The sequence below is a fragment of the Tachysurus fulvidraco genome, chromosome 8 (assembly GCF_022655615.1).
Source record: "Tachysurus fulvidraco isolate hzauxx_2018 chromosome 8, HZAU_PFXX_2.0, whole genome shotgun sequence".
Lineage (NCBI taxonomy): Eukaryota > Metazoa > Chordata > Actinopteri > Siluriformes > Bagridae > Tachysurus > Tachysurus fulvidraco.
Genome location: NC_062525.1, coordinates 20,489,970 through 20,513,047, shown reverse-complemented (window position 1 = coordinate 20,513,047; position 23,078 = coordinate 20,489,970). Strand labels below are relative to the sequence as shown.

At 39.4% G+C, this 23,078-nt stretch overlaps 3 protein-coding genes across 15 annotated transcripts; 2 read left to right on the top strand and 1 right to left on the bottom strand.

Annotated features, from left to right (window-relative positions):
* Positions 1 to 2,191: 2,191 nt before the first annotated feature.
* On the bottom strand, positions 2,192 to 11,539 carry kbtbd2 (kelch repeat and BTB (POZ) domain containing 2). 6 transcript variants are annotated; one of them, XR_007143698.1, is made up of 5 exons: positions 10,948 to 11,538; positions 9,426 to 9,806; positions 9,078 to 9,243; positions 5,739 to 7,930; positions 2,192 to 5,627 (listed from the first exon to the last, which is right to left on the bottom strand). XR_007143698.1 is itself a non-coding variant. In XM_027176876.2 (4 exons), exons 2-4 carry the CDS (start codon positions 9,596 to 9,598, stop codon positions 6,314 to 6,316), a joined length of 1,956 nt encoding a protein of 651 aa, XP_027032677.2. In that variant the 5' UTR covers positions 9,599 to 9,806; positions 11,218 to 11,539; the 3' UTR covers positions 2,192 to 6,313. The 6 variants fall into 6 exon arrangements, 5 of the variants coding, with proteins under 5 accessions (XP_027032677.2, XP_027032676.2, XP_027032680.2 ...); XM_027176876.2 differs by having other exon boundaries at positions 2,192 to 7,930; positions 11,218 to 11,539; XM_027176875.2 differs by having other exon boundaries at positions 2,192 to 7,930.
* A 1,475-nt stretch (positions 11,540 to 13,014) lies between these two features.
* LOC113662171 (bucky ball-like) lies at positions 13,015 to 18,153 on the top strand. Of its 8 annotated transcripts, none has more exons than XM_027176887.2 (6): positions 13,015 to 13,216; positions 14,541 to 14,690; positions 14,888 to 16,204; positions 16,925 to 17,014; positions 17,178 to 17,303; positions 17,831 to 18,153. In XM_027176887.2, the coding sequence occupies exons 1-6, from the start codon at positions 13,210 to 13,212 to the stop codon at positions 17,860 to 17,862; spliced, it is 1,722 nt and encodes a 573-aa protein (XP_027032688.1). In that variant the 5' UTR covers positions 13,015 to 13,209; the 3' UTR covers positions 17,863 to 18,153. The 8 variants fall into 8 exon arrangements, with proteins under 8 accessions (XP_027032688.1, XP_027032689.1, XP_027032684.1 ...); XM_027176888.2 differs by having other exon boundaries at positions 13,201 to 13,337; XM_027176883.2 differs by lacking the exon at positions 13,015 to 13,216 and adding an exon at positions 13,810 to 13,930.
* Positions 18,154 to 19,574: 1,421 nt separating this feature from the next.
* Positions 19,575 to 23,029, top strand: buc2l (bucky ball 2-like). Its single transcript, XM_027176838.2, has 5 exons — positions 19,575 to 19,678; positions 19,782 to 20,069; positions 20,578 to 22,491; positions 22,602 to 22,706; positions 22,858 to 23,029. Exons 2-5 carry the CDS (start codon positions 19,817 to 19,819, stop codon positions 22,884 to 22,886), a joined length of 2,301 nt encoding a protein of 766 aa, XP_027032639.2. The 5' UTR covers positions 19,575 to 19,678; positions 19,782 to 19,816; the 3' UTR covers positions 22,887 to 23,029.
* The last annotated feature ends 49 nt before the right edge of the window (positions 23,030 to 23,078 follow it).

Here is a 23,078-nt window from a genome sequence, read left to right as displayed (position 1 = left end):
GCTTATTTCAAGTTCACTTAATACATTACCCTTTTTAATATAACTAGCGTGAAGCTAACTTTAAAAATAATAACCAGATTTACTTTGTCTTTGTATACAATAAATAAAATAATATTAAAATAAATCAATACTGTCAAATGTGTAAAGACAGATATAATACCACACATACAGACACAATAACAATAACTGTTTTTTTTATCAATATTGTTTTTTCTTAATCAATATTGTTTTTTTAATCAATATATTTCTTTTTATACATACTACATCCATTAATTTAGTTTCTGTCTGGCAGACGTAATATATTTACATGAAATAGCCCATAAAACAGAAGTGGAGAGGAAAAACAATCTATTTTGCAAAATTTGTAGTTCAAAAAATGTTAGAATATGGCACAACTGAGGAGGCTGTGCACCAAGACTCGGTGATCGAGTTAAGAGGAAATTAATCAGAGAAGCAAGCAACCAAGAGGACATGGCTAACACCACAAGTATTGCTGAAAATTCACAATTCATCTGCTGAGCATCATAGAAAATTAGCTATTTATTGGGAAAACATTACAAAAGATCCATGCATAAGGAATTGTTTTATAGATTTTAAGACATAACAATGGGCAGAACTAAATTTAAACTCAAATGAAAAATGTATAATTAAAAAATAAAAAGATTCTCCTTAATGAACCACAGACACAAGAGACAATGATGCAGGGATAGATAGATAGATACTGTAGATGTGATTAGAAGGGTCTTACTGTTGTGATTATTCAGTAAAGTCATGTTATTTGGTTCTTTATAAAGTAGAACAATTTCATAAAATTCAACCATAGATTTCTGCTTTGAACCAGAAAGAGTTGACTGGTGTCTAATAATTACCAGTGAGTCAAATTAGCTGACTGAGAAGAAACAAAGCATACTTTTAAATTCACAAAATCCCCCAAGTTCAGATTCATTTCAGGTCAAGCAGGTTCGTCAAGACATATTTGTTTGACTATTTCACAACTTTAAATGTGATTGTCAGCAAATAAAATAAAATAATGTTCTTAAACAAATTCATAAATATTTTTCTGGGGAAAAGCAAAATAAGCCATGACAGTGTACTGTTATAGAAATAGAATGAACTTTGCAGAAACTCTGCTCTATCATACCACCTTGTCACTCAGCATTGTACTGTAACACACACACATACTATTTCTTACTTCTACCACTCTGGTCATGCCTGTTTTTAGTTGCTTTTCTCTGTTCTCAAAAAAAGTATTAATGTACACAAGACATATTGATTCCCATTGATGCTACCTATCCAAAATTAACAGGAATATGACCTCAACAAAGTGAGCATATGGTGATGCGATTTACACCTTAATGAAGCTCATTTACATAAATGAACTAGAACAGGACAAAGGGGGTGTAAACTTATGAGACCTGCTGACATTTTCCACTGTTATAAGACTTCAGCTGTATTTTTAGAAAATTACTTGACATGTATGAGAGAAAGCCCAATTGAATCTTGGTTGAATTCTTTAGAACATTAAGGTGTCAGTGGTTATAAAGATCATCCACAAAAGAAAACCTGTTACAAGAGAAAATGTCTACATGCTGCTGGAAATCAGATTATGCAGTAAATGGGCTTGTGTAAATGTAAAGATTCTCCAAAGTGAGATAATAAGGAAATAGTTCCTACTTTTTCTAGGATATGTTGCATTTTTGGGGAAGTCGTGGCCTAATGGTTAGAGAGTCTCCCAACCCTAAGGTTGTGGGTTCGAGTCTCAGGCTGGCCACGACTGAGGCACCAAACCCCCCATCTGCTCCCCGGGCGCCGCAGCATAAATGGCTGCCCACTACTCGGGATGTGTGTTCACTGCTGTGTGTGTGTGCGTGCACTTCGGATGCAGAGAACAAGTTCTGAGTATGGGTCACCATACTTAGCTGTATGTCACGTCACTTCATATAATTTCATCTTTGCAGCTGCCCTGTGAGCATGGTGAGCATTCTGACATGATTAAAAAATCTAAATATTTTTGTTTGCACCAAATTAGAGTTTTAACTGCTGAAAAGTTCACAAACACACACAAAAAAACCACAAAAAAAAAACAAAACAAAAAAACAAAAACAAAGAAACAATTCTGTTTGGTAAAAAACTGCATTTAGAAACCAAAGACGGGGCTGTGTTGTGTGGATGAATAAAGACAGAGACAGGGTGTTGGTGAAGTGTTTAATAATAAATTAAAGGTGTGTGTGCAGTACAGTGCTGAGGGACAGGCTGAGTGTATGTCAGAACTCTACATCACACTCAGTAACCAATTAAACCCCACATTACCCATAATCCCTCTGTTATAGTGGCAAAGGCTCTGTCAACAAAACCATCAAACCCCCCAAAACAGAAAACACACACGCTTTCATACACACACCCGGTAACAGTTATCTTACAGAAATGCATTTCCATCAATTGCTGCACTGTAGAACATTCTGGAAAAGGCTTCATGGTCTTTGTCCCAAACAAGGTGTCATATTACACTAAAGACAAATAGTAATGGAGATGTGCTGCACCCCAAACCACATGCCATCATACTAGGTAATGTCAAATTGAAGAACGATGAGTGGCAAACAAAGCGTTTTAGTCTGATGACTCAAACTGGGAAGTGTCCCAAACCACCAAACTGGCAAGGTAACGAATCATGTGACAAAATCTGTTTGCTAGGTTAGTGTTTAAAAAAGATTTCCTGACACACTGAGAACTGATATGGGCTGTGTCTCAAACCATAGTTCAAAACATTTGCCACTATGAGAAACACCATTTACAAAGCTATTTTCCCGCTAACCAGCCACAAATCTCCACTGTTCTTTGCTTACTGAGGATGGCCATGCAGCTAGTTACAGACAAGTTACTATGATGATCTTGTTTTGTTCTTGGCTTGGCCATGTAGAAGTAAGGACAATTTTCACAGCTAAATTAAATTAATGATTGATTTTTGTTTAAATGTCTCAGCTAGCAAAGAAGGTTGAGTTAACGTCAATGAAATGTCTTTAACACTTGAAAGTTAATCAATGGAGCTATACTAGATAGAATTGTAGGAGATTCAGTGGTATCACTATTGTGTACACTACACTTTTATATCACTGGTTTGAGACACGTATCTCAGCAAATCAGAACACATGCCACGTTGTTACACTTTATAACACTTACTCTATAAACACATAACATCCCAATTTGGCCAGATTTATCCAAAAAAAAGAGGGGCTAGGCTTAAATTAAAATTAAAGTAACATCACGGCTAGCTTTTCAGTATGTCAGCTAGACATTCTGCCTGGCACAAAATGCCAAATGTAATGTTATATACACACACATACACAGGAGATCAAAATTAGAGAACAATTTATAAACAATTGAACAATTCTGAAATGTCATCTTCACTGCTCAACAGTTGGAGTTTTTGTCCTGCCTATACCATGCTACCAGAACACCTTTTCCACAAAATAACTAAGGCATTTCAGCAAAAACCATTATTTTGCAGAAAACACACTTTCAGATACCTCCCAGTTATTGGTGTTGATCTGGCACCTGGTGCTAATTTCCTTGTTTATCTGTCAACCCCTATTTAACTGGCAGCCTAACTTCCAGTTTCACTGACTCTGCAAGATGGTGGGCCGTTCTAAAGTGACTGAAAGCCTCCGGCAGCAGGTTGTCCAGATGAAGGCCAAAGGGATGACCCTATCAGCCATAGCAAGACAAGTCGGTCGTTCCAAATCTGTGATTTCAAGAATATTGAATCTTTACAACATCTCAAACTCATTCAAGTCCCCCAAGAAGGCTGGTCATCCACGGAAGACAAATACAAGAGAGGACAGGATACTGCGGAGGATCTCAATGGGCAATCGTTTCCACACTGCAGCTGGAATTGCTCACCAGTTCAGCGCTGAACAGGGTAAGGATCTGTCTAGTCATACAGTGTCTCGATGTTTAAGAGCATTTGAATTGAAAGCCCACTCTGCAGTGACCAAACCTCTCATTAGCAGAATCAAAAGGCTAGACTAAGCTTTGCTGAGGAACATGTTGTGTGGACAGTGGAGAACTGGTCCAAAGTTCACTTCAGTGATGAAAGCAAGTTTAATTTATTTGGGTCCGATGGGAAACATCATGTTCGGCGACATACTGGAGAAAGACTGAACCCAAAGTGTGTAAAGAAGTCAGTGAAAAGTGGAGGAGGGAGTGTCATGGTTTGGGGCATGTTTTCTGCAGCAGGAGTTGGGCCTCTTATACAGCTACATGGCAGAGTGAATGCAAATGTTTATCAGAACCTTCTTCAACATATGGTTCCTTCCCTGCGTTCATCACCCAATCAGCCTGCAGTGTTCATGCAGGACAACGCTCCATGTCACATAGCAAAACGGGTAAAGCAGTTCCTTGAAACTGAAAAACGACATGGCCTGCCCAGAGTCCTGATCTCAACCCAATAGAGAACCTCTGAAAAATCCTTGGTGACAAAGTTATGGACAAGAAACCCACTACAGTCACCGAACTGTGGAGGAGACTGGAAGAAGAGTGGATTTTGATCTTTGAGCTTGCATGTTAGAGAAACTGGCTAGCTGCTTAAAGTTACGTGGCTTTGTTGAAATCACACAAGTCAGTTTTCAGTGTATTTCTGGAGAACTTGGTACTTTTGGTAAATAAACATGGTATACATACTTTCATGCAGAGAGATGATCACGTTTACCCTAGGTTTCAAACAACCTCTCTGAACAGCAACTCAGCAACTATACTGTAATCAGAAAATCTGGTCATGTCATTGTGTATTCCTGTTGAAGCAGATCTAGAGAGGAAGCTGCAAGCTAAGCAAAACTAGGTTGGCAGCGTCCAACCTATGTGCAGCATCTAGGTAATGTATGTAGCTACGGTTGATAAACCGTTCACTGCTACAAATTAACATCAGTTATTTTAACACTGAGCCAAAGAAATGAAAAGAAAGGCTAGTCGTGTTGTCACAGTTAACTTTGTGTTTGGTTGATTCAATGTAAACTTTAAGCTCTTAAAATCCCCTGCACACCAAAATGTTTTGGTTTAACTGCATAAATTTGCATTATGAGCATTTGATGGAAATACGATAGCATAAGATGAAGTATGTAAGGCCACTCAGGCCAGTAAATTCAAACACCCATGCATACATACATTGAGAATCAGAGCTGACAGGTTTATCTTGTATTTAGAAAAAGGAAGGGAAAAAACAAACAAACAAACAAACAAACAAAAAAAACATGACCGAACCTGCAGTCACACTCTGCTCATTTAAAAAATGCCCTACACACACACACACACACACACACACACACACACACACACACACACACACACACACACACACACACACACACACACACACACCTGTACACGGCAGCCATATTACGGAAGATTTAAAAGCAAGTGCATCAACATAACCAATGAGACGTTAGAAATAGTAATAATGCATTAACGAACAGTAGAAATCAGCATGTGGAGCGATGATGAGCTCGGCTCTACACCATTGATTGCATCATCACACAGTCAGTGGTGACATCACAGGCGGGGGATGGGCCGATGCAGAGGACAGCCGGTTCCACTGTAAAGTCTCAAAATCATTGAAATTTATACATTTCTTCGACCTGTGTAAAGTTAACAAAAGTAAAGTTGAATTTAAAATGCCTGCGTGATCTCCATTTACTTAACACTGTATTCCTCTTAAAGAGGTTTCAGGTCTAGGTGCACCTTTTCACCTCATTGTGGATTCAAGATGGACATTGTTCGCTGCACAGTAACAGTCCAGCCATTTGCTACCTTGGAATTTTCCCCCTCTCTCCTGAAGAAGTTTTTATCCCTCAGCAAACCTATTAAACAAAATATGTTTTATGCTACACATTGTGGGCCATCTTAGATGTTTTGTCTTCACCTCTCAAATAAGTTAAACATCATAGAATGAATTAAAGATGGATGCCAGGAGTACTCGTTCCTTGTAATGCAGAACAATTCAGAATTGAAAGAAATGCTGATCACTATGTGCTAAACCACCTCGGTTGTCCATTACATTTCTCAGCCAGTGGGCGTTTCTCCTTGAACATGCTCACTAAAACAGTTGCACACTGATTACTTAGGACATCATTAACAGTTTTAAAGGTTTTAATCTCATTCAGGTAGACACCTCAAAAAAACAAAGGCTCTGATATGAAGATAACCTTTACTAACAGGTAAACATCCAAATCTTTTGAAACAACCAATGTGTCTGTTCAGACTGAAGATGATCAGCCGATGTAATAATTTTTTTTCTCCAGATCTAAAAATGGCCACTGTTTCTTTATAAATCTGGCAACTCTAGGGTTTCTCCATCCGTGCTAAACTCCTCTTCATAGTCAGGTGGGAACGGGCATGCTGGTGGTTTCCACGGCAACTCAGTTAGGCAGGACGGGTAGAGTTTGGCAACAGCAAGGCGGAAGCGATTGCCAAGGCGTCCTAGGGCACGATGGGGAATTGGCTGGGAGCGGAGCCACCGCTCTCGTGTTGTATCATACCGTATTACTGCATATCCTCCATGACGTTCACGAACAAACACACACAATGTATCTAGCAGAACTACAGCTTGCACACACACGTCGGATACAGCTGCACCATCACCATCAGCAACAGGCGCTGCAGCAATTGTGCGCCATTCATCCCTGCTTGTATCATAAATCTCCATAGCACTGTCTCCTCCTCTGCTAACATAAAAAATGAGGTCACCAAGAACAGCAGCGGTTGCGGCACATGAAAAAAAGGAAGCGGAACCTAAACAGCTTCTTCTTCTCTGTGCCATTATTTCTGTCCAGACGTCATTACGAGGCGAGTAGAGAAACATGGCATCATGGATAACAATATAAATGTGGTCGTTAACAGCTACAGCAGCCATGTTGTTTTGGGTCAACGAGCTATGAGTTGGCATTGCGCTTGTCACCCTCCATTCATCTTTTCTGCGATCGTAACATTCCATTGTGACATCATGGCTTCCACCCATGTCATCATAGCCACCTCCTCCAATGGCATAGACACACCCCTGACAAAAGACAAGTGTAGGCCGTGTACGTGCACTTAACATTGCTGCTTTTGCCACCCATGAGTTCTGTTGTGCATCCAACCAATAGAAACTCTGGACTGCCTTCCATTTGCCATTTTTCAATGGCTGTTCACCTCCAGCAACAAACACATCATTATCAGGTGTGACAAGGATTCCAAATCGACGCAGGTCATCCGGAGGGCTAGTTAGCTTGTATACTTTCTCAGCTTGTGGACTGTAGCATGTAATCGAGCGTTGTGAATCGTCATTACTGCTAGGCATGTGATGTAAAGGTAAATCATCATCATTATTATTGCTAGGTGAGTGGCGCAAATGCAGATTGTTAAATTCACCAGGAGGGCGATGTAAATCGTGATTGCTATAATCGCTTGGTGAATCTGTGTCCACAAAAATAAGCATTTCCTCTTTTGTCATGCCCAATCGTGGTTTGAAGAACTTGGGCATTGATTTGTATAGTCCCTGTATGACAATTGACTTGTGATTTTGGGGCAAGCCACGGAACCAAGCGCGCTGCGTGATCTCAGCCAAGGCATCAACACGCACAAGGCTAAGAACAGCAGACAGGTGACGCTCTCGGTGTGCAGCATCATGCTCAAGCCACAATGCGGCTGCCTGTCGTACAGTCTCTTCACGCTCTACATCCAGTGCATCACTGCCCAGCAGTTCCAACAGCAGAGTGTGAGAGAGCTGCAAGAAGGCCTCGCCTCGACACACATGGCGAAAGTTCAATTCCACCACACGTTGGGCACTGCGCTTCAGCTCAGCACAGCCAAAAGCATCAGCCAAACTTAGAATACGCACACAGTTCTCCACAGAGAGCGAGCGAAGGAGAAAGTCTCTGCAAGCAAGCACGACGCCATCCACCTTAGAGACAGAAACAAGATACAGAGAGAACATTCTTAATTCAAGTAAATTTTATGTAACAATTAGTTGAACAAGAAACATTGAAATGCATTAACTTAAAGTAGCTCAGTAATTAAAAAAAATATCTTGATAGTAACCAGAACAACAATGGCTGGGTAAATAACCAAGCCAGGTAGTGCTTAGGTAGTAACCCCATCAGACAGTTTTTAAAAAGTAACCAAACCAGACAGTCCCTAGACAATTAATCAGGTCGGGCAATACCTAGGAGGGCAACCAGAATGGATACCTAGCCAAGGAATTAGACCATACAGTTTCTAGGTAAGTATCCATGTCAGATAACCACTAGGTAACCAGAGCAGACCGCCTCCCTAGGCGGGTAACCAGAGCAGACCGTCCCCCTAGGCGGGTAACCAGAGCAGACCGTCCCCCTAGGCGGGTAACCAGAGCAGACAGTCCCCCTAGGCGGGTAACCAGAGCAGACAGTCCCCCTAGGTGGGTAACCAGTCCCTAAGCAAGCAACTAGAGTAAACAGAACTAAATTGAGCAAATAGAGTGAGCAGAGAGGCCCTAGGTAGGTGAACCAGAGCAGAGAGGCCCTAGGTAGGTGAACCAGAGCAGAGAGGCCCTAGGTAGGCAAGCCAGAGTAGACAGGCCCTAGGCAGGTAACCACAGTAGATTGTCCCTAGTGTATAAACAGCTCAGAAAGAATTCAAGCAATAAAGTGCCTACACAATAAACCAGGTCAGACGGTCCCTAGGCAAATAACCAGACCAGAAACCCCTGATGCAAATAACCATTTAAACTATGTGGAGTCTATTTGCTTAGAGACTCTTACACGTAACCAAGAAAATATTTGAACATTTCTTTTTTTTAGATTTGACTCACATAGCTTTGCAGAGGTAATATGGTTATCACCACCAGTGGAACTGATGAGCCACACCTCATTCTCAGCACAATTTAATTTAAAAGTGCAGTCTTAGCCAATCATTGGGGCAAAATTAAAATGAAAACTTATTTAAAAATACTGTGAAATTGGACCTCTCTAATTTAATCAACAACAAATTACCAGTCTTAACAAAGGAAGTCTGTTACTAAACTAACTAACCAGGCTAGTCCCTCACTGGCTAAGTAAATGTGTGTGTTTTACCTGTAAAAAACAAGCTGTTTCATACAGTAGCTCCACTGTACTGTGTGTAATTTCCAGGTTTCCTGTGTAAGCATATGCAATGATGGTTTGCAGTGTTATGGGATCCACATTCCTCAAGTGGACATGCGACTGTTTGCTTTCACTTAGTCCACTCATAAACATTGCCCTGAAAAACACAAAGTAGAAATATATTTTACAGTACTCTGCCCCACGAGAAAAAGCTTCTACTGTATCATCAGGTAAGTTCCAACCATTCAGGTGTTCCTTTCTCAGAGACAGTTCACCAAGCAGATAAGCATTTTAAAGTTTTCTCCACATAAACAAACACACATTTCCCTATTATCCTACCTGAAATAAGAGCTGCAAGTAGCCAGAATGATTTTATGGCAGTGGAACTCATGGTCCTCCACCAGCAACGTAATGTCAGTTAGTAACTTTTCCTCGTAGAACAATTTCAGTTGGTCGAGAACAGAAACAGCAAACTGCGAGTTCACCGAGCGGGCTTCCCCTTCCTCCGACATCCTCTCGTCCCATCAGTCAAAAACCCAGAAAAACTTCACAATTCCACTTTTAACCAGAGAAAATGTTGAACAAAAAAAGGACCAAGAATCTTTTCAGGGCAGTTGAGAGATGTGAAAGGAAGCCAGCCTATTTGTCGTCTTTCCCGTATGTGCGTGAGGTAGGGGGCGAGACAACCACTACACGAGTGCTGTTTGAGGTCTGGTGTGTCTGTAAATAAAAATCAGAAAAACTTTACAAACACATTAATGTATATAATTCCCGAAGACATTCTTTATCAGAAACACATTAACACTACACATACACAAGTGTTTTTGTTAATCACAGTTAATTTTATACATTGGTTATATACTTCTGTAAATCTGATCAGATGTGTTCTAAATCATCATCATCATGTGAAAACATGCCTGGCAATAAAGCTGATTCTGATTCTGATTCTGATCAAGCACGAGATCATTTCAGAAGCTTGATCCATCACTGAAATGTGAGACCAGCAGACTGTACGACAGCAGAGTTTTATCAAGTGCACCTTTGGGGAACTTCACTAGATTTTAAACCATCAAGCTAGATTCTAGCCATCACTAAACTGGCCAACACACAAACCTGATTAAACTTACCAGGTGTGTGTAGTTTCAGGAAACACAAAAAGAAAAAGGTGACAAGAGACAGGGGAAATAGACAAAAGAAAAAGTGAGCAATAGAGTTACAAAAAGAAAGATGGGGAGATGAGAGATCAGCAAGATAGCGACAGATTAACAATGCCTATTGATATTAAAAACAGGTTTCAGGCATCAGTCACTTTAACCTCAGAAGTCCAACAGCACGTGGCATGAAAAACATAATTTAGAAATACCGGAAATATTAAAATGGGTCTTTTTTAAAAAAAAAAAAAAAAAAACAACTAAATAATTCATTAGAATCCAAGCCACGTTAGATAACTCGGTTGCTCTATGACCATAAAGCTTAAAACAAACCGATGCTCAATTAAGTCTGTAAATATGTGAAAAGAAAACAATTTTTCTTCGATTTAATGTTTATAATTCCATGATGTAATCTAAACACATACTGCGCGTAAACAAATATATCGAACCTGTAGTTTTCATTAGAATTTTCCAAATCGCCAGAATTGGCTTTAGTATGAACCGATTTCAGAACCGATTTATGAAAGAAATACAAACCTCGGGTTTTCCTAAATAAAATAAAGCGATGGTTAGTGTAACCCTGGTTTAACCTAACTAAGACATAGAGCATAGTTATCATATGTACCATATATGTTAAAGGAATATTAGCGGGCTAATCGGTAAGCTTAGTCTCATAAAACAACATACATTCACACACCACGTTCTCTTACCTCAGTGATCCACAAAAGCGGTTCAAATCTTTAAAACAACGTTTCAAACCAAGAAAATGAATCTACAAAATCTATTTTGCGCCCAATCGTATCGCAGACGTTAGCAATAACAGCTAATGCACAACCGTTAGCGCGCTAGCTGTTTGCTAGCAAACAATGTCAATTAACAAATAAACTAATGCTAGCTAAACATAACCCGTGCATGTATAAGCTTTTCAACTAAAACGATAAGCTTAAACGATTCGTGCTGCTAAATTGTGATTTACTAACCGTAGAGTCTGTTTGTATATATTTATTCTTTCAGGAAGTGCTAACGCCAGATATGTAGCTACCTCGGTTTAGTTTGGAAAAAAAAGATGTAACACCGTAAACGATAACGTGATCCGGGTAAATATTCTGCGTTTTTGTATTGTATTACAATTTACGTTCCAGAATGTAAACTATCCACTAGTCAGGACGAACGTAATCCGGTAAAGTGAGACAAATGAACAAAATAATTATTAATAATAACAGTAATAATACTGAGCTAGAACGAGGTGACTCGCGGAGTCGAGCAAAACGAGTCGGTTCCTTCCGTGCTGGATAGTAGTGCGCATGCGTGGCAAAAGAGGAGTGTAAACTGCAGTATTCGGTTTCTGTGGTAATACTAAATATTAGAAACATAATAATTAGAATAGACATGTGTATATCTGTCGTTTAAGAAGGTCAGTGATATCTAGATACAGTATGTACGCATACTGTGACTTTCAAGTAAAAAAAGACAATTTCATGTAAATACAGGAGTCATATAGCCCTATATAGTTTTATACATATAATCCTTTTTACAGTGGCAGTGACTTTGTCCATAACACCACGCTTTGACCCATACTGTACTTTGCACTAGTACACACTAGTTCTGGTTTTATTAATGCGCTTGTTTTAATATATGTTTCCATAATATCCACTCAAACACTGGGCCAGTTATGGCAGACAGTCCACATAATCAAAATTCAATTTGGATTAGTTTATCAGGGTGACTTTGGTACATCTTTTTATGCTAGCAATAATTAAAAAAAAAAAAAAAACACTATTATAAAGACACTAAGAATCAGAATCAGAAAGATCTTTATTGCCAGGTATGTTTTCACATACGAGGAATTTGTTTTAGTGACAGAAGCTCCACAGAATGACACTGACAAGACACGAACACATACAGTATATAATATAAACAGTTTGTATGTACAGTGGAAAAATGTGCAACTTGAAATATAAATAAGTATGTGTTTTAATAAATAATGTAAGAATAGTGTTGTGTGTTCCAACACTATTCTCAGTATAAACTAAGACAGTTGCTTAGTTTTTACAGAAAATCGATGTGACTTTTGTTCACACAAAAAATGTAAAGTATAAGAGTTCCTTTATTCTGCACATTCACTCTGGAAAGACAAAACTCGGTCAACTCTTCTTGATCTGACATCTGATTTCCCCGCCCCCTTACGATCGGACACGCCCCTTTCCTCAAGTTTATATGTTAGTAAGATTTCTTCCACCAGGGTGCGCCACTCACTAAGCTGTATAGCTAGGCATCCTTTATATGCATTTTTTATTATTATTTTGTATTATAATTAGCTTCCTTTCTCTGATAAGTGATTCACAATAATTGGTGAGCATTCCAGCTCTTTTCAGTGAGTCAGATCACTTGGATCAGCAAATAAAATAGGACTTTCTACATGTATTATTAACATTATAATTAATAACTGGTTTAGCTTTTATGCAGAACAACATATGGACGAAAATAATGCAATAATGTAACAGTTATTGTTATTATGTGAGTTGAAATATAGTTTTAATAAAAAGAAAATCATCTCAAATCTGTACTTGCCTTCCATACAGTGTATTTTATTTTATTTATGTATTTGTTTTTATAAATTACTTACTTAATTAGTTTACTGTAACTTTTCCTAAATTAAAAAAAGGCACTAATTAAAATGGAGTATTTCCTTGTTCTGTCCATGATAAACATAAGAAAAATAACATCTTTATCCAGCATATTTCTCAGAGCTGTGGTGAGCTCACAGTGTATTCATTAGTACTCACAGGTGGACATCATAAACTCAACACACCTTGGACTCCGGTACCTGCGTGCGCTTTTCTTACACGCTAATTAGCAAAAATAATTTTACTTTTGTGATTAGTTTTGGCTTGGTGAGAAAATATTCCTTCCTATGTGGCATCTGTAACTATAGTTTGCTCTAAAGGGACCACTTTCCGGCGATTAGAGTCATGGACGGTAAATACAACAGTTTGTTACTACAATTATCAGTGCGGCTAATATCGACAACACCTTTTTGCTAGTTTCCACAATTTTTTATTTTTATTTTTTGTTCAAAGACAGACAGTTTGCCATCAATGTACGTAAACATTTAAGTTGGTGATGTGTAGTAAAAATATATAGCCAGTATCTTGGATTTCATATAAAAACAATATGTGTTTGTATTATAATAATAATTAACAACTCACAATAATTTCCTGAAGGCAATTAATTAATTAATAAATAGCAACTGAACCTAACACTATGTAAGGCTTTAAGAAAAACATTCTGAGCACTTTCATGGTTTGGTTTTAGAATGAGTTTATGACAGGCTGGTTTTTATCTAGTCAGGATGGTGAGACTATTTCTAGTTGGTCAAGGTTGTTTGATTAGATGGTATTAGTGCCTTTGTATACTTAAAGGCCTGTTTGTGGGCTGATTCTGGCTGGTCAGAGTGTTTAGCGTGATATTAGAGGGGGAATTGAACACTTGTAGGTTACTACTGGCTGTTGCAGGTCCTGTTGACTGGTCTGTTTGCTCAGGCTTTTTTTTTTTTTTTTTAATTTCAATTGTGTTTGAACAAATGCAGGCGAGTTCTGGCTTGTCAAGCTGTATTTGTCTTGTTTGGTCTGATGGTATTGGAGTTTTTGGATACCTTCAGGATAAAGCTGGTCTGTTTGGCTAGCCTGGTTGGTGAGACTGGTTCTGGCTTCTTTGGTTTAATGGTTTTAGAGGACACTTATAGGTTGGTTCTTGCTGGTCCATTTGTCTGGTCTGCTTATTAGGCCAGATTGATTTGTTTTGCATACGGTACCTACAGGCTCAAGCTGGTTTCCAGGCTCATTCAAGCTAATCAGGCTTGATTTATTTGATCTTATTTCCTAGTTGTACCTGGAAGACAAACCAATCCCTGTCAGGCTAAGAGGCAAATTGGGCAAAAAACTACCCCATTTAACATTTTAGTCCAGCAAAGCATATTATGGTGGAGAAACCTTTTTTTCTTTTTTTCTAACATGGATAAGGGTATCAGGGGAAAAAACCTACATTTTACTCCAGAAAACATACATAAAAAGAGTATATGCTGCATAACCATATGCTTTTGTAAAAGCATCACAGGTATTTGTAGTACTTATGTAAGTTGTTTTTTTTTTTACAAGATAATTAAACATTTCTCCGGTTAGTGCCAAACAAGTTGAAAGAAATCACAGAAACCATGCAATCATTGTTTTAAATTTTTTTTATTCATGTGTGGTGATGTGTATTAATAAAAAATACAAAACAACTTTGTGTTTTCATACAACAGAACTAAGCAAACCCTCACAGCCTGCAGCAGGTGAACGTTCTGGCAGTCATCCCAGGCCATTCTTCTATGTTCAGCCAGCGGTGCAGCCATTTTATACATATCAATGGCAGATGAATCACCCTTACAGCCAGCAAGGCTTCCCTGGATCTGGTAAGACACAGCAAACCATGAGAGCTATGGCCTACTGGTAGAGTTGAAGGTTCATTGCATTTTATGAATTAAAAAGGGAATAAATTGCTACATGTTACAAAGGAAAGATTCACCTGCATGTTAAATACTAAATACATACTGCATAATGCTAAATAATTTTTTTTTTTAATGATTGGTGTCATGATTTGCTTTCTCAGCCTTCCATTTTGGTCGCCCCTACATGCTCCCTTATTCCTACATGCAGTATCCAGGTTATGTTATGCCTCAGGCTTCCATGCACCCTGTGGATTACAGAAGGATACACGAGCGAAGCTTCCCGCATGCCCCCGGATGTGATGCTTCTCTTCGACAGTACCAACATGGCCAAGCTGCCCCGAGAGAGATGACGTGTGTAGGAGCACAAACGGACCCAAGCGAGGCCTTAAATAAACTCATAGAATGTCTGGATCAACTCCGTGCTAGCGACAGTTCCCAAACATCTGGAAGTCTGTCACCTTTAACCAAGGAACCAAAGTGTGAGGAAGAAAGTTTAATCATGGGAGATAAGCTGATTAGCAAATCCAACATGGTGGATGATGATGATAGAGGAACAAGTTGTGGTGGACATGCCACTCAAGAGGAGGACTCCTCTCTGGCTTCAGGAAGGGAAGAGGAAGAAAAGAAGGAGGCAGGGTATCATGACTGCTCAGAGAGTCACTCAGACTTTTCTCAGAGTCACTCACCGAGTGGTAGCTGTCAAGAGAAAAATGAGGATGAGAAGGAACAAGATAAAGAGCTGGAACAAACCAATGAGGAGCTGGAGTGGAATAGTTGTATTGCAAGTCGACCTTCATCCCAGTCCTCTCCTGCACACAATTCTTTAACCAAAAAGATTGAAAATCAAAATCTAATCCAGAAACAGCATGACTTTTCATGCTGTATCCTCCATTTGCCGTTTGAGAAGGTGATTTCTTCTGGTGTTTATGGAGCCAGCATTACTCCTCCATCACTTGGCTCACCGTTAAATTACACTTATCATCCTCCTCAGCTTGCTCACGAACGTGTCAGTGTCTTGAGTCCATCGCTGGACGAGCTCTCATCTCACGATGAGCTGCTGTCCACTGATTTAGACGACATTGACCTGTTTCCAACTCGAATCTACAGCAGAGGGAAACTTGCTGAAGTCGCGTCTAGAAGATGCCACAGTTCTGACCTGTGCTTGCTCTATCCCAAGAGATTGACGTGCGCCATGTGCGGCTCGCACACCTTCAAGGAGTTGAGCAGGACCAAAATATGCCGGTATGAAGACATGGAAGATTCAGACGAGGTCAAGGTCAAACATCGTCTCCGAAACACAGTGGGGAAAGGTCACACGACCAGAAAAACACACTCCCAGATAAGACACAAACTCCAAACGGAGCATCACAGAGAGAAGGCAGAAAGTCAGCACGAATCATCTCGTTCTGAGCATTTATGCTGTGAGACATCCCTGTGCTCAACAGAGAAGAGCCCCCGAGCAGCTAGCGCTCGCCCAGGTAAAGCTGAAGGGATTCTAACTAAGCGGCACATAGCTCACTCACACATTTAGACCTGAAGCAGACTTCATTAAATAATTTTCTAATAAATCTTGTGCGTCTAGTTTAAATCTGAAATTTAAATATTATATATATGTATAAAAAATGTATACACATTTAGACATATTTTCAATTCATTTTTGTTTAAATGCTGATTTAAAAATGATCGGTACACTTGCAGTCAATATTTGAGGCAGCATATCGTCTTCAGTGCACACCACAGGTTTTTAGAAAAACATCAGTTTTGTTTTATTAATTTCTGTGTTGGTCTTATTGGAAGTATGTTTGGCTTGTGATCTTGTTGGAATGTCTACCTGGTTTTGTGCCGAAACGTGTGCTTGTGCTTGTGTGAGAGCAGAATTCATGCTGCTTTACAAGGGAATGATCTCAGCATTAACAATCAAGTCAGAGTGTTTTCTGTGAAGTAAATACAAAATTCAATGAGAATTATTTGAATTGTGTGTATTATGGACGTGCAGTCAACTTTGCTTATTGTTATGGAAATGATTATAGTTTGACTTTTGTTTTTTTAATTTGGCCCCTCTTTGGTTCCTATGATGCACAACTTGAGCAGGTGTAGACTTTAGTACAAGAGATATAAAAATTATAGTCTGACCACTGATGGATTTAAATTCACCAATTTAGCTTGTAGCGGCTCGCTTACGATTTATTGGTTTACAGAACGCCGGTGCAAAGTGATCTCGGATCAGCTGCTCAGGGACGGCGTAAGAGCAAAAGCATGCAGAGCTCAGCCCTTACCACAACGACCACGTAAACGATGCTTACTCCTTTAATTTACCGGTTTAACACGTACATACTATAATAGTCTTTTATGTTTGTCACAAATCATTTAGTTTGTGTGATGGTTATACTGGTTAATGGGAAAATGTGCTTTAATATGTAACATTGTGTTGTGAACGTTTTACTTCTGCAGAAAAAATTGGTCACAGAAAATCTCGCTGTAAACCTCCAGGGTGTCAAAGCTCCAGAAATGAGGAAGATGATAATGATGAGCATGAGGATGAAGAGCAGGAAGTGCTTCTGTACCCCAGGACAAAAGGCAGGTGTGATTTCTCATATTCCACCAGCATTGGACAAATAGTTATGCAGAATAATTTGTATTTATAGTATGTTTTAGTATTTCTTAGACAGGATGCACGATACTTGTTTCCAACAAATCCCATATTACTTTAATGCTCTCTCAAACTCCTGTACCCATTTACAGGCTTTTTTATTTTTAAGTAATAGCATAAAAGACCTAGCAATGCTTTAATATTCACTACGCTCTTTCTTCTCCCATGTGAGTTTAACATACAGAGACTCCCCTGTATTGTGGACAATTTCAGTGAAGGCTGCAGTACAATCTGAAACTTTCTTTCTTGCTGCTTTTATTATTTTAGTATTTTGTAATGAGCTAAATAAATCATCATTCTAGGCTTTCTATCTTTTTTTTATTCTTTGTATCCTTCTCTTTATTTACTTTTATTTTCTGTTTGTCTTTCTGTCAGTAGGTCTCTCTCTCTCTCCTGAAAGTGCACTAATGTGATTTGTAATCCTTTACATTGTGTTTTTCTCCTCCTTTAACAGGAACCACTAAAAGAGGAGGAGCACGATGTTAAACATCACAAAGTTCACGTCATCTATAGAGGCAGCAAACGCACTTTGTTATTTTTGTGTTTGGATATGAATAAGTATGTTTCAACTATGAGTGAGTTTTGGGTTGCACAGTCGCCATGGTTAGAATTCACTGTATTAAAAAGACCTGCACCTTCTGCACCTCCTGTGTTCATATTAAACTTGTTTTCTCCTTCGTGTCTCTGTTGAAGTGCTTAAATCTGCAACTAATAATAATTGAAATGATGTTAATGTTTTCTGGATTCTCTCTACAATAAAGCATTTATATGGTTGAATTTCACTTTTAATGAGCATTATTCATTCATTTTCTACCGCTTATCCGAATTTCTCGGGTTATGGGGAGCCTGTGCCTATCTCAGGCGTCATCGGGCATCAAGGCAGGATACACCCTGGATCAAGTGCCAACCCATCACAGGGCACACACACACTCATTCACTCACACAATCACACACTACGGACAATTTTCCAGAGATGCCAATCAACCTACCATGCATGTCTTTGGACCAGGGGAGGAAACCGGAGTACCCGGAGGAAACCCCCGAGGCACGGGGATAAAATGCAAACTCCACACACACAAGGTGGAGGCGGGAATCGAACCCCAAGCCTGGAGGTGTGAGGCTAACATGCTAACCACTAAGCCACCATGCTCTGTTAATTTGCATTAAATAAAGCTAAATATATTATGCACAAAAGAACAGAAAAATACAAAACTGTGAAGAAATCAAACATTTTGGGCATAAAAGCGCCAAAGTGTATTTTTCCTATCTTGTACCTAGGAAGGTACATGTGTTTTTTTTAAAGATCTTATTATATACCCTGAATTAGTTTTTCAGGTATAATACCAACTTTAAATACAGCAGATGTACCACCCATCAAGGAACAGGAACATCTTAACAACTTCTTAGGAATCTTTATCCATGTGAGCTCCATATTGCCTCATCTGAAATATCTTGGAATATCTTTTGTAATACAAATACAGGCATTGATCAGTCCTAGATAACCGTGTCAGTATCTGTGCATCAATGCTTTCAAAAACTGATATTGTCACAGAACAGCTTTACAGTAATCTAGATCCCTAACAAGCAAGGGTGGAGAAGACAAACTCCCTGAGATGACACCCAGTCTTCATCTGGGTGACACTGGATAGTGTGAATATAAATCATGACAGTATACATGGGTAGAAGTGTAAAGACTTTGTTTACAGAATGTTCAGTATGAGCAGATTGTGGTTAAAAGTCATGGGATGGGTACTAGCCAGTCATCATGATTAGGATTACAATAACAGGGACAAATCTACAGTTTCCAGGTGATCTCACACCTGATATTATTTCTCATTGGCTATCAGGATAATTTTGTCTGCAAATTATTTGTGTTACCTATTTGTCTAGACTAAATCACACTTCACCCTCATTTAAAAGTTCACCAGTTCACCATAGTTTAACAATTAACAGATATGAAATCTATCTGAAAGAATAAGAGATCTAAAAAATAGAGTTTCATTGAGACTGGGAGAAGTACATTTTGTGAAAAAAAACCCCAGCAAAAATGTCCTGCAAATGGTTTAAGGTTCTATGGATCAAAATGTAAATCTGAAAATGATGTAGACTTCCTGTTTTAAAGTCTACCAGAACAGAAAATGTAGGCCTTGTTGATTGGCTAGAATGTGGCTGCACATGATCCAGAACTCAACCAATCACAGGACTTGCTTTTGGCCAATCAGTAACGACGTCTCATTTATTTAAGCTTAAGTGACGAAGCTGCTTTGGGTATTTTTCTTTGTTCAAGGTACAAACTATTTGTGTGAGTATGAGCTTGCTTGTGTCTGTCTGTAACTTTGCAACTGTTTTCTAGTAGCCTTACAAGCTAATACAACCAACTGACTGTTTGTTTGCTTTTTCCTCAGATTTTCTGCTTGTTTCTTGTCAAGAAGCTGAAGATATGGTTGTTGCCGCTTCCCAGCCTCCACCTGGAGTTGAAGCTCATGCTCAAGGCATTCCTTCTGGCATGACACCAATGCAGGGGTCTAGACATACTGGCCCTAATTCCTACAGAGGACCCAATCCAACTCACTTTGACCGTCAACAGCAAGGCCACTGGCCCTTCTACTATGTTCAACCCTCACAGCCTTACTTACCATGCCAGTGGCCCATGCCGATGCCTTATGTCCCCTATGGAGGCTTCCCAGGGTTGGGTAGGTACTCTGTTCTTGGTTAAGTTGAGGATTTCTGCAGTTTGCAAGAGTGTAACAGTGCTTTTTACTGCAACAGATCTTGCTACCTTGTATGGCTCCTATCTATTCTTAAACTGATTGTTCTCAATATTTGCTTTACTCCTTTAAGAGCTGAATAAAGCATTTGGTGCTTTTAGTGTAGACTTCTGGAAAAATCTCTGGAAATTAAATTGCTTGTAATTTAAAGTGGCTTAGTATCTATTGGGGTTGCATGCATAACTTTTTTTTTTTTTTTTTTTTTTTTTATACTCCTGCAGTGATTTTAAAATAAAATTAAATATAGTAATACCCTCAAAGTGAACTGTGCACTCAAGTACTACTGTAACAAAAATACATGTTTGTCTAGAAATATTCAGTTCCTATAATGACCCTGTCAATATGGCCAAATGTATCTTTATAGCTAATGCAGATTCCTTTGCATGTAAATAATTTTAATCTTGTCTTTTAATCTTTGTTTTCTTTGTTGAAGGTTATGGCATGGTTTTGCCACCCTTCCCACCTGCTTCATATGTTGAAGCTCCTGGCTACATCCTTCCCCACACCCAGCTGCACATGGTTGACTACAGACGCATGAGGGCCCCCCATTTAGCACCTGCAATGGCGTACCAGGCTCGCCGATTCCGCTACCAGCACATGACCCCATCTGGTCGTGTCATGGTCAGTTCAGAAGTTCAAACTGAGCCTGTTTCTGCCAACTCTCAACAACAGGGATACAATGTTGTAAAAAGCACTCAGAACAGCTCTGAATCTGGAAGAAGTACTGACTCTAGTAGTGTTCTCTCCTCTATCCCAAATGACCAATCTGCTTGTCCTGAAAGGGGCTGTTCCATGTTAGACAAAATGGCTGGAGATACTGCCAAAATTACTGCTGTTCAAAATGGTATTCTTTTCCAAGCGGAGGAGGTGCGGATTGAGTGTAGTGGTTCCCCTTCTGCTGCAATGAAAATCACACATTCCAAGGAGACCACTGAGCTAGCAAGCAGTGCTGATGGAGCGCTCTTGCAGTGTAATGTAGGATCTGCAGAAGATATGGTCCTAAGATGCTTTCAACCTTTGCCTTTTGGGGATGAGGAAAGAAAATGTACAAAAGACCACAGCCACTTGGAGGACCCTTGCCCAGATATTCTAATGCTTTCTTGTCCCCCGAATGGTTCTGTGAACACACTAGAAGGCTCAATTGTTGCACCTGTTGAACCGGTCAACAGTACACTGGTGGTTCAAGGGGATCCAAGCTTGGTAAACAGTGCCCAGGATATGTGCGGGAACTCCAAGAACATTCACTTTAAAATCCTGCGATTACCCCTTGACCTGCAGTGTCTGGATGAGTTTCGGCAGATGGATGCCTCCGTTTGGTCCGTAGAGTCTTTGATGCCTTATGTGCCTACATCAGAGTGGATGATGCAAAATGGCCTGATGACTCCAGGGAAACAATCCCTTCCCACAGTAATGGAGGTTCCTGCTGAGAGTGCTCAACAATCGAGTAAGTCACCAGCAGATGCAACACCATGTTTGCTGGAAACTGGAGCAGTGATTGAACTTGATGGACAAGACTCGATGACCTCCTTTGAATCCTTTTCACCATTGCTTCTTTCAGCCAGTAGACTAGCAGAGTTTGGTAATGAATATTACAATAAACTATCCTCTAATATTCAGAAAATCAGCAATTTGGGTAACTTGGCAGAGGGGCAATCTGAAACCCATCAGGATACCAAAGTCCAGTGTGGACCCCAAAGTCCTAATGCTGCTTCTAAGAAATTGAAAGAGGAGATGACCATCCAGAATGTTGTAGCTGAGTTTGGTCCTAAAGAGGAGGATTGTACCATGACTTTGTTTCCAGAGTCACCTCTCAAACACAAAGAACAGCTGTGTAAAAGCTGTTCGGTGGAACACAGTACAGACATCTGCTCTGGTAGTCCAAGTAGCAAGGCTGGTTGCATTAAACGGCGCAAAGTTTCTCGTGCTCATTTAACAGGGAATATGGGCAAGGCTCCATTGTGTGCCACATGTATGGGTGCTCCTGAGAAAAAAGCTAGGTGCAAAGTGGCTGCTATTAAAGCAAACACTGAGTTGAACAAAAAAAACAAGGAAATGAGTGAAGTCTCTGAAAATGATGTATATCCTACAAAAAAATGCTTGGCACAATTGTACAAGGTTCAAAATCCCCATTCGGGTAAACATTTGGAGAAATGCCCTATGTCTCTCCAGTCCAAGCTGAGGGAGCAAAATTGCTTGTGTGAGGATACGAGAGCTTCACAATCCACTTCATTGTGGAACAAAAATAGACGTAGTCCGAATAATGACATCACTTGGGGGAAAAATGAGGAAAACCTGGCTCTTTCAGCAATGGAGGGATGGACTGATGCTGAGCAGAGATTCATTGGTGGTAGGACGGTTTCAAATTCAAATTTATTTGTATAGCGCTTTTTACAATTGACATTGTCTCAAAACAACAAATTGATTGTCCTTTTGCTAATCTAAGTTGCTGTTCCTTAGAAAAGTCAGGGAGAGGAAGTGTTCAAGCGTCAGATGGTGAAAGTACCAAAAGTGGAGGAAATGTGAGGACCCAAAATAAGCCAAAACAGTACACACGATCACTAGGTAAGTACAGATTGTGTGGTTACCTGGTAGAGATCATCTTGAAGCTTGTAAACTTGATTGAGGTTAATTTGAAAGTTAAACTTTTTTTTTTTTTTTTTGTAAAAAAAATCTCGTTATAATTCCCTAATTTTCTTGCCTCCATCTTTTCCAGATGTTCACAGAAAAGACACAAGATACTAAAGACACTATTTGCACAGTGACCAACTGGACAAAGGCACATTTTAAGATCACGTTTTAAATGTCACAATTTTTACACCCCCTTAAAACACTGCACAGTTTTATACAGTGAATACAGCACTTTTGAATAAAGCACCTTTTCCTTATTTGGTTTTGTGAAGTTCTTGCACACTTCATCTTTTTTAAGTGGTCTGT

Excerpts from the sequence above, each read along its gene's own strand:
- kbtbd2 (XM_027176876.2), bottom strand. The coding sequence starts at position 9,598 with ATGTCGGAGGAAGGGGAAGCCCGCTCGGTGAACTCGCAGTTTGCTGTT. Across the intron at positions 9,244-9,425 it reads ACTTGCAGCTCTTATTTCAG|GGCAATGTTTATGAGTGGAC; the intron begins GTAGGATAATAG and ends TGTGTTTTTCAG. Across the intron at positions 7,931-9,077 it reads AAACAGCTTGTTTTTTACAG|GTGGATGGCGTCGTGCTTGC; the intron begins GTAAAACACACA and ends TCTGTCTCTAAG.
- LOC113662171 (XM_027176880.2), top strand. The coding sequence starts at position 14,251 with ATGGATAAGGGTATCAGGGGAAAAAACCTACATTTTACTCCAGAAAAC. Across the intron at positions 17,015-17,177 it reads GCCCTTACCACAACGACCAC|AAAAAATTGGTCACAGAAAA; the intron begins GTAAACGATGCT and ends TTACTTCTGCAG. Across the intron at positions 17,304-17,830 it reads TCTGTACCCCAGGACAAAAG|GAACCACTAAAAGAGGAGGA; the intron begins GCAGGTGTGATT and ends CTCCTTTAACAG.
- buc2l (XM_027176838.2), top strand. The coding sequence starts at position 19,817 with ATGGTTGTTGCCGCTTCCCAGCCTCCACCTGGAGTTGAAGCTCATGCT. Across the intron at positions 20,070-20,577 it reads TGGAGGCTTCCCAGGGTTGG|GTTATGGCATGGTTTTGCCA; the intron begins GTAGGTACTCTG and ends TCTTTGTTGAAG. Across the intron at positions 22,492-22,601 it reads TGAGCAGAGATTCATTGGTG|AAAAGTCAGGGAGAGGAAGT; the intron begins GTAGGACGGTTT and ends GCTGTTCCTTAG.